At 38.7% G+C, this 15,215-nt stretch overlaps 1 protein-coding gene across 1 annotated transcript in view; it reads left to right on the forward strand.

The window, feature by feature from the left end:
- PLCL2 (phospholipase C like 2) overlaps positions 1–15,215 on the forward strand; it is a 192,555-nt gene that overhangs the window by 142,726 nt on the left and 34,614 nt on the right. The window contains exon 4 of the mRNA XM_003781727.2: positions 11,789–11,864. Within this exon, the coding sequence (XP_003781775.1) occupies positions 11,789–11,864 (76 nt within the window). The remainder of the gene's footprint in view (positions 1–11,788; positions 11,865–15,215) is intronic.

The raw sequence follows: 15,215 nt of genomic DNA on the forward strand, positions 1-15,215 counted from the left end.
CCCTTATCCCTACTCCCTGTCATAACCATAGAGCAGTGGTTCTCAACCTGTGGGGCGTGACCCACAGGAACTGCATTAAAAGGCTGCGGCATTAGGAAGGTTAAGAACCACTGCCACAGGTTGCTTAAGGACAGGGTGCAAGTAAATACCGTGCTGTCAGGATGGTTGTAGCTTTATAATGCTATAATGTAGCTTTATAATGCTATAATGTAGCTTTATAATGCTATAAGAAAAGTAAGCATTCTGTAGTGTTAAGGGTTGCATGACCAAAAGCCAAGGAGAGGATGCGATTCGTGTGTGCACGTACCCTTGAGGTTATAAAATAATTCATCGTGTGCTCTAAAGTAGACTATTGAATGTGAGAATTTTGCATAAGGTTTCCCATAGTAATCACATACAAAATGAAATGTAATGCACAGGGTTCTCCCCTAGCTAGACTTCTGGTCATAGAAGGTTAATAATAAAATGAGAAATAAGAGGGTTATTATTACTTAAGTGCACATGCTCTTCATATAGAAAAGCATAGCATAATCAACTATTATATAAACTCATAGAAATCATTTGATGGCTTTTCTGGATAGTTTTATAATTGGAATGGAGTTGCTTTTTAGAGGAGTTAGGTTCTGTTTTATTGCTTGGTTTTCAACATTTTCTTTGTTCTCCCTGTGAATACCAGAAACAAAACAAGAGCAAATCCAAAATTCTTTGCATTCTTTGAAATTCTGTTTATCTCCTGAAAAGGATTAAATAAGTTGTATTCCCAACTTAAAGTTTTTGTTAAGACTAATATTTGAAATTCAGAAATTTGTAAAATTTGCCAACAATTTAGAGTAGGATAAACATTTAAAATCTATACATTGATGTCATGACTGATCTTTTGGTACAGTGGGAACCCCTGTCTTTTCCAGAGCCCTTTTCAATTTTTCCTGAGCTATTTTGCACAATAGAGCTTCACCAGCCCCTGGTCTGTTTAAATAAATATATTTGGGACCATGTGGAGACTTCTAGTAATGCTGAATCCCAAACAATCTATATATATTAATAGTATTGAATTCCTTTAAAATCAGTATTTGGTTGTGACTTTATAGTTTATTCACCTTCTCTGCATAAAATAAAAAATTTTATCTAATTTAAAATACAGTTTTTAGAAAGAGAAATCATTCATTTCATTCACTCATCCCTTGTTTTGACTCTAAGCTGTGCCTCTGTGTTTTTGTCTATTTTTTATCTTTTGTCCCTCTAGAAATCCCTTTTTTTTTTTGCCCAGTTTCTCCTTTGTGCTGTTTTCCCTTATCCTTGCTCCTTTCTTCTTTCTTTCCAGCATAAGGAATGTGTATTACTAAGGACTTCTAGTGGCTAACACTGGAAGTGCCTCTGAGAAACCACCACAAGTGTAAAAGGTTGGTCCATCTAGTGTGCCCTTGACGTCAAAGTATGGTACAAAGTAGGAACCTAAGACGGTTGTTTTGACTACATGCTACTATTTATTTTCATGAATTTTATGCTTAATCCACATGGTTATTTAGGTGATTACAGGAGACACATTACACTGTGAATAATAAGTATATACCTTCATCTCGTATTTGTATGGAGACTCAGTTCAGAAACTGCACTTGATGTTTAATCTGTGAAATGCAGCCTCTTCTAATTGTATGAATATGGTTATATATTAACTTAGAGAAGTGATAGAAACATTGGTTGTGGTAGATGGAGGCTTTTTGTAAAGTCAAAATTCAACTAGGCATGTACAGATCAGATGGGATGTTGCTTTACAGTATTTTATTTGAAATTCAGGGCACAAGAGGTTCAGATTGTACTGGTGTTTAGATAAAAGTTATGTACCATTACAGTCACATACAGTAGTAACTTAGGTAGTACTCTAGCTCTGAGGTGAGCTTTATGAAAATTTAGAGTACATTGAAACATTAACAGAACTCTTGGCTTCCTGCGTTTGGGCCTGGGTCACTCATAACTTGTAATGCACTCCAGACTTACATAGCATTTGGCATCTATTCTCTGGCAGGAAGTGATCGTTCAAATAGTTAAATACAGTGTTGAGGTAGGCTTATGTGATGCCAAAACCATTCTTTGATTGAACATGGTAGGAACCAAGAGTTCTACGTATATTTCATAATAGAATTGCATAGAAGAATTTTGTAAAAAAAGGAAAAAAATTCAGAGAGGTTTTGAAATACTCTCCCTATTATAGTCAGTGAAAAGACAAACTTGCTTGAATGCAATTGATACATTAGGTAACAATTTGAGCATAATGCAGATTTTGCATTTGCTTGTGCATGGTTTTGTCAGAGCACTGCTCCCAGGTGATCAGCATGGGCACGGCCCCCTCAGGCACCCCCCCAGCTACACGAGTTCACCAAGTTGCAGAGCAAGTTATGAGCTACATTCACCTGCATCTTGTGTTACAGCTTCTCATTAGATTTCAGAGACCCCTCCTTCCATCACTTCACAATGATCTACACACTGCAAACCTTCCAGCTAAAGCAGGTCTTCCACCAAAATCAAGTTCCACACTTAAAATATTTTGGCATTCTTCAACCATTTAACAACTATTTAAAGACTGGGAGAACTGTAATGTTCCTTTTATTCAATTTCTGTGTTTTCTCTGTCACTGTGAAATTTTTGAGCGTTGCTTCCTTAATCCACCTGCCTTAGAAGCCCTTTGGTTTTTCTTGCACAGTTTTGTGTAGTGAGGTGATTTTTAGGATTGCATATGACTCCCTGCAGCAGAACTGTGGTACTGCAATTACAACAGGTCCTCAAATAAACGTCGTTTAGTTCGATGTTGTTTAGTTATAACATTAATTAGGGGGAAAAATTATTTCCAACCAGGGCCACTGACTGCATAGAGTTAAGAGTTTGTATGTCCTCCGCATGTCCTGGTGGAGTACTCCTCCTGCATTCTAAAGATGTGCGTGTTAGGTGAACTGGCCTGTCTGCATGGTCCCACCTGGGTGCAGGTGATGGGGTAGCATGGCGTAGCATGTCCTGTCTGGGTCTGGTTCCTGTCTTGCACCCTGAGCTGCAAGTCAGGTATACAATAATCATCCAAATTCGTGACAAGATTTGTTTTTGGTTCTGAACTGCATGTTGGAAGGAGGTAGTCCTGACACTTTCCACTTTCAAAGCATTTATTCCTGATTTAACCCACCACAGCTAGGGTTAAATCACCACTGCTGTCACTCACAAATTGGATACAGTGATCTTGTTTTCATTAATCTTCCTTAATGAATGTGTAGCTCACATTTATTTCAGTGTTTAAAACTGGAAGTGTTGTGGTCTTTAAAGTTTGGTGATGTTTTTGTGACCAGAAGTATGCCATGGGAACTTAACTCTTGTTTATATCAATTAGCTATGGTAAATTGGTTTCATTATATGTTGTTTTGCTTAAAGTTGCAGTTTCCAAGAACCTACCAATGTTAAGGACTTACTGTTCATTATCCACACATACTCCACATCACCAGGTGACTGAATCCAAAGTTCCCAATACTGTGGGCTGTGGAGAGTTTCTCCTTCCAGAAACTCTCTCCTCCTATTTACAAATACTCAATACTTTTGCTATTCCCTCCCTCCCACCTCTCCTATATCTATAGTACTAGCTGTTCTTCTCTGCTTATTAATTCTGATGATTAAGGGGCATCATTGTGATGCTCATTTATCTCTAAAATTCCTTCCTTGTAGATGTGGACGTTTTCAGCTGAGATATTGCCTATGCACAGAAAATTTCCAATTTTCTAATGGTGGAAGCAACAGGATTTCTGGTTGCTGCTAGAGATGCTCACAAGACTTCCCTGCTGTAATCACCACCTCAACTCCGTGAAGGTGGAACTCCACATCCTAAAAGAGTTAACAAACTGAAAGGCACTGTAAAGAGCTTTACAGCTGTTGAATTACACTTCTCGTCGTAAACTGTAAAGTGCTTTGCACCTGTAGGGTGTCTTACAGTTTTTCTTATCCCACCCAGTTTGCTGTCTCTCATTGTAGGCTCGTCCTTCCGTGCCCACAGCAAGTCAGCCACTGAACCCTGAGCCCTACTCTGTCCTTCCCTGTGTGAGCCTTCATGTCATCCTTCCTTTCCAGCCCTCTCTGCCTTTCATGTTGCTGGTGTAGGAGGCCCCCGCATGACTCTTGTTCCCTCTTTCTTGCTTCACACCCCCCATTTCTTCTCTCACACTGATTCTCATTTACAGTGCTGCAATTTCCCTTTGATCACAGCACATTCCTACTTAAAATCGTCAAGGGTTTATGATGAAATAAATTTAGACTTCACAGTGTAGAATTCTACGTCTTATGCAGTTTAGCCCTCACTCCTTCTATCCACATTCCCCTGCAGTTCCTGTAACATGAATTGCACTTGGAGAGCATAGCATTATTTCACATTCTGTTACATTCTGTTCTTCCCCACCACATCTGCAGTGGGGTCCTGTGGGTGGTAGCACCTAAATGTGCTCCTCTGTGAAGTGCTGCTTTTTATCTGGAAAATCTTAGGTTCTTCCTATAATTTTCTTTTATATGGTAATGCTTTTTCCTATAATTTTCATAGAGAAGAATGTGGCAATGAAGTTTTGTAAGGAAACCAGGACAAGTTACTCTGGAGACAATTTGTTTAGCAAGTGTTTTCATAGTGATCTTGCTGGAAGGGATGATAACCACGGCTCTTAATGACATGGCAAACCTCGGCCCCACCAGCTCTCTGCCCTGTTCTGCAGTGGGCTGCAGCTGCTGCCTCTGCCCTGGAGCAGCACAGGCGAGCTGGGCTTAATTGGAGTACACATAGCTGGGCAAAGACTCCCACACCAATACGCCTTTTTCCTTCTATTTAAATATACAACTTTTATAGTACGTTCAAGTTTTTAAAACTATATTGTATTTTCCAACCATAACTTTATAAATGGTGCCTCTTCCATCAGTCGAGCTTTGTGACATTTTGCTGTACTTGGAAACTCTAATTAAAGAAAAGTTTACTTCTGAATTTCAGCATAGAGGCCACAAAGCCCAGTGTTTTAGAATCAGACTAAATCCACACAGTTAACAATTATTGTGAGGTCTTAGACAGAAAGACTATATCGTTAACTCAGAGAGATGTTTCTTTCAAGAGCACCAAAGCTTACAAATTCCTGAGGGGATTTCACTGTTTCTTTCCATCCCATTCATGGCTGTAGTGAACTGATTTGCTTTGTAGGGCTGTGCTGCATGAGGCTGACATTCCAGCAGCAATGTTGAGCTTTAGAGACTGTTTTAGTCTGTTTTGTGCTGTATTAATGGAATACTACAGACTGGGTAATTTATAAAAACTGAAATTTATTTTCTCACAGTTTTGGAGGCTGGGAAGTCCAAGGTCAAGGCGCCTGCATCTAGTGAGGGTCTGTCTCACTGTATCCTCACGTGGTAGAAGGCAGGAGGGCAAGCTGGCTGAATGCCGTGAACCATTTTTTATAGAGAGGAGCTCTTGGGCCCTAATCGCCTCTCAGAAGCCCTTCTTCTTAGTACCATCACATTGGCAATACCTGGATTTTGAGGGGGACAGATTTAAACCATAGCAGAGACTGCTATTCAGATAAAGCACAGCTTCAGATTGAATTAGTTCTTCTAAAGACCTAATTATTCATTCATATTTGCTGTTTGGTTATTTATCCCTGGAGTCTTGAGAGGTAAGTCCTGCTTTAGTGCAGGCCTCCCAAGGTCATTGGTCACTAAGGCCATCTCAAGGTAGCCTTAGCAGTCTGGAGGTGACAGCCAGATGCATCCCGTTATTTTCATAAGTCCACTGTCATGTTTAAGAATGATGATCTTTAAATTTGAATTTAGAAAGGTGCTTACTATTATGTGTCAAGTGATCATAGAATCCATGTAAGAACACCAACGATTTTGCTTTCTAGCTGTCCTCTCTTACATTTTAAACTTAACAGCTTTAAACTACAAAGTCAGATCAGTCCTAAGTAGAAATAGCTACAGCAGAAGCAGCAGTAGCCACATCAGTGTGTGAAGTATGGGGACAAGCAGGGAAGGAGGTAAGAGGCAGGGATTTTTTCTCTAAGACGAAAGTTCAAGACAAGATGAAGGAAGCATAATCCTAGGACTCAGAAGATGTTATTACTAAAATTTCTTTCACCCAGCGACTTAAAATTATTGGCAAACTACTTTATAATTATTAACAAAATCCATGTTCTTAAGATGAAAGGAGATGTAGTGAATTGTCCAAAATCAGACAGAAAATTATTATATAAAACCACAGACTTGCTTATTCTGAAAACAGGATTTTCCTAGCTGGTAAGCAAGTTTCAACACACATGTGGACAGGTGGTCTGTAGAAATTTAGTAATGTGTAACATATTAATAGTCTTTCTCATAGCTACATCTATAAAAAAGATGTTTACACTGTCATGGGTTAGCACTCATATGAAAGGGATTTCTGTTTCCTTTACAACTTAATGAAATATAAATTTTAATTTTTACTTTACCTTTAGTTGAAACTTTGCTTTTCATCTACTTGAGTCCTGTATTAAAATCTTGTATTAGAGTTGATCCAACTTATGAAATGGGTTTCTGTGCTATGATAAATCCATAGATTTTCTGAATGCATTCATTCCAGAAATTGAAGAGACATTATTACCAGGTCACAACTATAAAATCCATTCGTAACAGCTGTATAAAAGCATCTTGCAGTGAATAAGCAATATAAGCATCCACGTGGTGAGGCACTCGGGCTGGCAGCAGGGTCTGCTATGCCAAGACTCACACCTGTAGCTTGAAGGGCATTGGTGAAATTCAGGCACTTGTTGTAATGGCCATAATGCTCATAAAATCAACCATTCTACTTGGCCTTTGTTTCTGACATATCAGTGTAACTGAGAGAGAAACAAGATAACTTAAAGCAGTTTTTTTTCTTTTTGCTTAAGCTCTTAAAATTACTCCCTACACATCTGCTTTTGTCTAATCTGAGGTGCTTCTTCTAGTAGTTTCACATTAAATAGAAATGACTTGTTTTATAATAATGAATTGTTCCCTTCTCTCCACATCCACACCAGCATCTGCAGCTTTAAGACTTTATGATGTGGGCTATCCCCACTGGGGTTAGGTGGTATCTCAGGGAACACTTTTACACTGCTGGTGGGACTGCAAACTAATACAACCTTTTTAGAAGGAAGTATGGAGAATTGTCAAAGAACTCAAATGAGACCTCCCATTGGATCCGGCAATCCCATTAGGAGGCATCTACCCAGAAGAAAAAAAATCCTTTCATCATAAGGACACTTACAACAGACTGTTTCTCTCAGCTCAATTTATGATCGCCAAAACATGGAAACAACCTAAATGTCCACCAACCCAGGAATGGACTAACAAGCTGTGGTATATGTATGTATACCATGGAATACTGACATCTTTTGTATTAACCTGGATAGAGGAGGAACACATTCTTCTTAGTAAAGCACTACAAGAATGAAGAAGGAAGAATCCAATGTACTCAATTCTAATATGAAGGCAGTAGATGATCTAATATAAGGGGTGGTGTGGGGGAATGAGGGATGGGGGGGGCCAGACACAATTACAAGAGGGACTTTACCTAATGACTGCGATCAGTGTAACCTAATTCTTTGTACCCTCAATGAATCCCAAACAATAAAGAAAAAAAAATTGTTAAATAGAGCCAAGCAATTTGTTTATTATTGTCATTTTAAAAAAAGGTTTTCTCAAAGTGCTTTATAGAAATGTTATTTCAAAAAACAACTTTGGGTCAATGTCAGCAGTTGAGATGATAGTATCATATTAGGTGTAGTACCTTTCAGGAGTGAGAAACTTCCCTCTTCTTTTGCACACCTTTCTGGTTGGAATGCCTTTTCCTCGTTACTTATGCAGTTGCTGCTACTCACATGTCAGGACCTATCAAGCAAAGACGTTGAGGTCGGGTGGAATCTAATTATCTTAACAATTAAAGTCCCTTGCTTCTAATAGCATTCAGCCTTAGGAGGGTTGCTTACCTCTCAGGTGGATCTTCAGTGTTCACATCTATAAAACTAACATCATAAATACCCACCTCACATGGATAAAGTGAGCTCTAAATGAAATAGAAAGTACTGAGTACATACCTGATACAGAGGAGGTGTTGAATTACTTTCATCCTGATTCATTCAACCAGTGTTTGTTCTATTTATAATCACAGCTTGTTATAAAGTAGCAGACCTAGACAGAAATCGGCCTTTACTAAATCAGCTGGTGCCCCCATGTAGCTCCTGCTGCGTCTTCAGTGACATTATGCCACATCCCATAATTGTCCACTAAACAGGAAGATTTGAGTCTTCTCAAATCTTTGGGTAGGTGGCAGGATGGCCCATCAACTAGCACCTAGGTCTGTTAGACTCTTCACCTGGTGCTTTTATTGAAACCCACAGTTCTACCAGCTTCCTTAGGAGGGCCTGGTAGGGCTTTCACACTCAGAACTTACGCAGTGCTGCAAGTGTAGTGGAGTAATAAACTCAAGTTAAGGACAAGAGCTATAAACTCTTTACCATTTATATTAATTTAAAAGTGTACCCTAAAACTATAAAAAGATACAAACTGGCAGTTCCTCCTTCCAAGTGGTGGGAGCATTTAATAACAGGTGTGACAAAGTGAATCATCTCTGCAAAGATCTGGACGTGTTTTCTCCTGCGTTGTGTACACTGTGCTGTTTACTGTGTGCCTACCTTCCCCCTTCCCCTGGGCTGGTTCCCTCTGGAATTCCCCTCTAATACAAGCTGCAAATGCCTGCTGCTGTTTACTTCCAGGCCTGAGAAGAATGGCTTCTCACTATGTTTGTGCTCTCCATCCCGATGCATTAATCACCTTCATATTCATATACTGCTCATGGTGCACGCATTATCAGGAGAGGAACTTCCTGTATTGAAATCTAAGCCACAAATGGATCCTTCTGTGGGCAGCAATTTAGATGCCATTATACCACAAGTACCTCACCATTAAATATCCAGCCAAAGGGTCATGGCTCAGGAGTATTTAACTTCATCACATCCAATAGCTCACAGGCTACAATAGCATTGCCACATTTTATTTTAGTTATTGTTTGTGCATGTCTTTTTTTTTTTTTTTTTGAGACAGAGTCTCACTCTCACCTTGCATTGGTGCCTTGGCACCCTAGCTCAGAGCAGCCTCAAACTTTGGGTATAAGCAATCTTTTTGCCTCAGCCTCCCAAGAAGACGTGTACCACTATACTTGGCTAGTTTTTCTATTTTTAGTAGAGACAGGGTCTTGATCAGGCTGGTCTTGAACTCCTGAGCTCAAGAGATCCACCTGCCTTGGCCTTCCAGAGTGCTAGGGTTACAGGTGTGAGCCACTATGCCCAGCCTATGCATATCTTTTCCTACCATAGTGCCAGAGTTAGCAACTATTCTTCATTCATCCTCAGCACTTAGCTCAGGGTCCCACAAAGGGAGGGCCTCAGTAAATGATTGCTCCAAGAATAAAGGAATGATCCTCCCATAGGTACAGAGCACAGAAGGCAGGTGAGTGTCCCTCTCCAGACCCTTAAGATGGATGTGCATTTTTTAAGCATTGCATATATTTTATAGCTGAAAAGTTCTTAATTATTTAACCTTTGGTGATACTTAAACTGGAATTTGGTCCTAAGGATAATAATGCAATTTGTTGTTTCTCTGAGCTGCTTCACACCAGGCTTTCCAAGTAAAACTAAAATTAGTAGTGAGTATGGGAAACATTGCCAGTGAACATATGAAAGGAAGGCACACAGCTAATTTTGGGCTTCCAGAAAATGCTTTGCCAGGCCTCCTGGATAAATGGGGAGTCAACCGTGACAGCTACCACTCGCAAGTGTCTTCATTATGCCAGTCGCTCCACACGCATCCTTTCATTTAATCCTCACATTATGAGGTGTTATATCTTTAATGAGCTCATTTTACAGGTGGAGAATTATGGTTATGAGGTTAAATATCTTGTCCTGGATGACAAAGCCAATGACTAGCAGAACCAGGGTTGCAACTGTGTAAGCTGTGCTCTCTCTGCCCCTACACCATCCCTGCTATGAATCTGACCACCTTGCCTGTGTGTGAGAGCCTGTGCTTCACATTGCTGGTTGGTTCTCCCCCATTCCTTCCGTTACTGCCCCTGTCTTGCTCACTCGGTCATGACCAGGTTGGTTTCATTGCTTGTTTGCTTTATTTTTTTCTTTTTCCTGTTTGAGTGATGGAGGCACAGTTGGCCAGTTCTTTGATACTAAGCTGTGACAACTACCATTCTTGCTTGAAGAAGTCCTTGCTTCTTCCTATCTCTCATCTGGCTTGACATCAAAGCTGAGAAAGGTTACTGATGACGGTTTGAACCTTTTCAGTATGCAAATTATATAATGGTACAAATGACTTTACATCAGTATAATAGAGTTCTTAACTATTCATTTTTATCACTGCCTGTTCAATATGTCAAGCTGTAAAATAGAATATTTTAATTTACAGGAATGACTCAGATCTTGAAGGCTGAATTTGGAAATACTGAGTTCCAAAGTGCAGGCTTTGCCACTGTGCTGTGGGCTTTTTGACAACAGGGGCTCTATCCTGCAGATCATGTATTCCAGTTTCTACCTAGGGGCTGTCTGCTGTAGAACCTCCATGAATAATGAAGATATATAATGAAGACATTAAAAAATGCCTACTTTGAACTTTAAGCTTTTGATGTTTATTATGCTTTTTTGCGAACTGTGAAAGTCGATAAATACTATTTGACTGACTTTAAGAATCTAGTGTATTTCTAAAGAGGCATTTTGATTATATTTTAGTTTAAATAAATATAAATTATCCAAATGTGGTGTTCTTTGAGCCATACAAACAATGCAATCTATATTTAGTTATTATAAAATAGTTACTGTGGCAATTAGTAATCAATACTGTAAAGAAGAAAAAGATTGGAAGAAATGTTATTTAAAATAAGATGGTCGTGGAAAATAGGTGAGTAGTATTATAATGCAAAATAATTGGACTTTTAAGTACAAAAATTTAGGATTCATACTAAGACAAGTTTATGATTGTATCCATGAGAGCCTTGAGAGTTGAATCTGGCTGTTCTCATAGTTGTAACTACAGCCAACATGATTATCTCACATGGATCTTTTTCTAACTTTTGGGTGAGCAAAGTAATTGATCAGCTCTGCCCTGCTTCTTTTCTTCAAACTTGGGCTCTTAAAACATGCATATATAATTTGAACAAGAAATCAAACCTGAACATTATAAAAAACATTGATAGGAACATAAAAATAGTGATTTGAGAGGGATCATTTGTAATGAATGGCATCAATAAATGCTATTTTTTATTTCTCATTATGTTTTTAAACTGGTTTTTAGATGAAGATATTTTAGCTGAAATGGGTATTGTGCATAGGTATTGAAGCTTTCTATTAGATGAAGTTGAAGATTTTGTGAAAGTGGACAATGTAAAGTATAATTTAAAACTCAGACTAGCTATGCACATGTATTTATTTGTAGCTCTTCACACTGAAATGGATTCAGTTCAGTATTGGCTCAAGGTTCAAGTTCAGTGTTGTACTAAACTAACCACACTTGCAACATAATACTATTTGCATCTTGCATACACCTTCATGTGTGGTTGTATGATTTTATCATTTTTCACATACTCACTTGAATTTGAGCTGTGGAAAGTCAGATAAAAAGCATCTTGCCTCATCACACCAGCCTGTTTTTAGGAGTGTGCATGAGTGCAGAAGGGTCTGGTTGTCAGGTGTAATCTCATGTCTGCCTGTTCCTTTTGCAGATGATTCAGTCCCTCAAGGCATTGATAGAAAATGCAGATGCTGTGTATGAAAAAATCGTATATTGTCAGAAGGCAGGTAAGTGAAAGTTTGTTTCCAGTCTTTAAAATAAAATTACTAACATCATATATTCTGCTCCAAAACTATTTCATCTTTTTGATGCTTTATCAAGAAATTCAAACATGAAGATCATTTGGAAAGGCAAATACTAATAATCCAGTGGTTCTTAACCTCTGGATAACAAAGTCACCTAGGAGGAGCTTTCAAAATACATCAGCTTTGGTCTGGGGTATGGGCTGTGGGATGGGAATTAATAGATGTTAAAAATTCTCAGGTGTTTCTCGTTATAGCTCTGCACTAATCTTCTCTTCACTGTTAACCTGTATCGCCAAACCTCCTGCCAGTCACCCATGACCTTGACACACAGTAGAATAGGTGGGGCTTGAGCAGTGGGGAAACAGTGTCTTAGAAAGGAGAATGGGTGCCAGTTACAACCTTCTGACGCTTTTTAATGTACTGGCATTTTCAAGTGCTGAAAAATTTATTAATTTAACATCCAAATGTTATACTAAGTTATAAAATTATACTCACATAAATAGCCATCTAGTTAATTTCATCTATGGTAAAACCAAAAAATTAAGTAGTCTGCATTGTAATAAAAATACACAGATGGAGTTCTTTTAACTTTCTAATTTTTTTGAGTGTCAGTTTGGAAGATTCTAATATGGAGAATATTTGTAAGTCATAAATAAGAATATCTGTCCTGGCGGCACCTGTGGCTCGAAGGAGTAAGGCGCCTGCTCCATATGCCAGAGGTGGCGGGTTCAAACCCAGCCACAGCCAAAAACTGCAAAAAAAAAAAAAAAATCTGTCCTTCCCTTCTAAGTTGTTTTGATTGTTGTTCTTTAAAATTAAGAGACTTGAAAAAGTTTACCTTCTCAGGAATGAACTTGTTTAAAGTAGATTAAACATATGTGTGGCAGTTTTCTAGTATTTATTGAAGGAAAATATTTAGTAATCAACAAACTCCAAGATCCTCATCTTGTTTTACTCATCTTATATGCAAAATATTGTTAGCAATGTAATCTTTCTACCACTAGTCCTTTCAGGCAAATTCTCTCTACAATCTACAACTAAAACAAATTCTTCACAGTTTTTATCACGTCAGTGCCCTACACAAAATCCATTAGCTTACCAAGGCCTCTCATCAAATCTAAGTCCCTTCCTCACTTCACCAGGAGGAATGAAGTTGTCAGCTCCACCATTTTGCCAGTGTCATATAAAACTTACTTATTAAAGTATCTATACATTCATTAGTAATGTATTAAGGTATTTAGTAGTTTCTCCATGCCAGAATATACAAAAATAATGACTGGTTGTCTTCTAGAACCTTCCACATTGAACAAGAGATACGACAGTCAACACAAATATATCAAGTACTTACTATGTGTTACTTAGGAATCTCAACTCCGTTTGTGAGACAGTAGGGAGACAGTAGGAGAGAGACTTAAATATTATGGATGTGTAAGGTAAAGGCTGCAGTAGCTGTGTGTAGAGGATTTTCGAGGGCAGAACCTGCTTGGGAGGCAATGGCAATAGTTGAGGAAAACGCTTCTGGGAGCAGTGGGGAAGGAAAGGAAGTGGGGTGAGTCAGTCAGCCGCCCCATGGGGTGCCCTTCCCTATTCCCTGTATGTTTCTACTTAATCAGATTTTCACATGCCATCCATCTAATAAGACCTCTCTCCATCCTCTCTGCCAGTCTATTCTTTTCTTCTTTTTAAATTCTCAACAGTTTTTCAGGAGACCTTTCGTGATTCCAGGATTTATGTTACCTACACTGTTCTGTTCAGCCCTTGAAACCATTTATTTGCTTCAGTTGGTAGGGCCTCTTCAGTTATTGTGTATTTTATTAAGATATTCCATCTTCTAAACAGGGTAATCACCTCCTATGGTACTGAGATTGTATATTAAGTTACTTGCTGTATTTTACCCATGACATCTGTTCTAACAGTCTGCGCAGAGTAGTCGTTCAAATAATAACTGATTAAATGTGATTTGAGTTTAATTATTTGATTCCATTAAATGCTTGTATTGTTGTGAAAATTGTGGACATTGTGGAATTTGAAAAAAGAACTATTTATCAGAAGAAAAGGACTATTAATTCAACAATTTTAGTTATTGTCAATTCTTTACAAGTTCTTTGGTTTATGCAGCTTGGTAATTTCTAGTATCACGTGGCTTTATGTTGTTAATCTTCTTGATTTCTTTGGGGGTAAAGGATATGTTTGTACTTAAAATCTAAAGAGTCTTGTTTATTGGAGATTTTGCTTAGGGCAGGGGAGAATAACCACTGTGTTATGGTTCAAGTTGCTCTGGGTTTAAAGATCTTAAGAAGCATGTAAAGATTATCTTTTGGTTTCACAGTTTCTGCTGAACGCCTACACAGCCCTTCTGTTATCCCGAGTGCTTATTTTAGAGTCCTTTGATCTTTTGTTTCTCATGTTTATAGTTATTGTAAGGATGTATAGTTATTAGTCATATGAAGAATTGCTAATTTGTATTGGGCTCAAAAGATATTTGCATGAGATTTTTTACTTTTGATAAGGAGTTGTTATTCTGCTTGCAGAACTTTAATCTTGCTGATGAAAATACAGGGCACCCAAGTGCTACAAGGGTAGATTATTTTAGAAGTAATTCACATTTTAAAAACACAGATGTATCCTTTCATTAGTTAAAACTGCATTTAAATAATTAAATGGAAATAAGGAATCAAACCCTCACTCCCAATCACGTGTTTAAAAGTGCACCCATTTTGGACAGTTTCAGATTCCTGGCAGTGTAAATGATTTTTTAATGCTAATGTCACTATTGGGAAGAGGGAGTGGGCAGGAGATGGATCTGAGAAGTGAAAACCTCCAACCAACATAGGCTGGGAACTTGCAGGCCGAGTAGGCAGATGACTCAAAGGGACCCTGGAAAGGCAGAGGAACAAGTCAGTGGCGAGCAGCTGAGGCAGCCTGCCTGTTTAGTCCACTCTGGTAAGAAGAGAATATGGTAGCACACAGAGTGGGTGTGTGGGGAGAGGGGGGAGAGGGTAAAGGGAAATTTTAATAAGAAAACCATGTTTCTAGGAATATAAAAGATACAATGAAGAGGAAGACATTGAAAGATGAGAAAGAGATTCAGGATGGAAGATTGGATGGGGGCGGGAATAAAGTACAATTGTGAAACACTTGACCTTAGAAAGGGGGGAGAAGAGGACCCCTCCTCTTCAGAGATAATACAGAAAGCTGTGACGTTTAGAAAAGTTCTGAGAGGAGTGTTTGCCCTTGAGGAGATGGACAAGGAATTATGCCCACACAGCTTCAGGGAGGAGGGAGTAAAAGAGGATTCCAGAGAGGACAAGAGGAGGGAGGGCAAAGGTCAGC

The sequence above is a fragment of the Otolemur garnettii genome, unplaced genomic scaffold (assembly GCF_000181295.1).
Source record: "Otolemur garnettii isolate 467f Iridium unplaced genomic scaffold, OtoGar3 scaffold00002, whole genome shotgun sequence".
Lineage (NCBI taxonomy): Eukaryota > Metazoa > Chordata > Mammalia > Primates > Galagidae > Otolemur > Otolemur garnettii.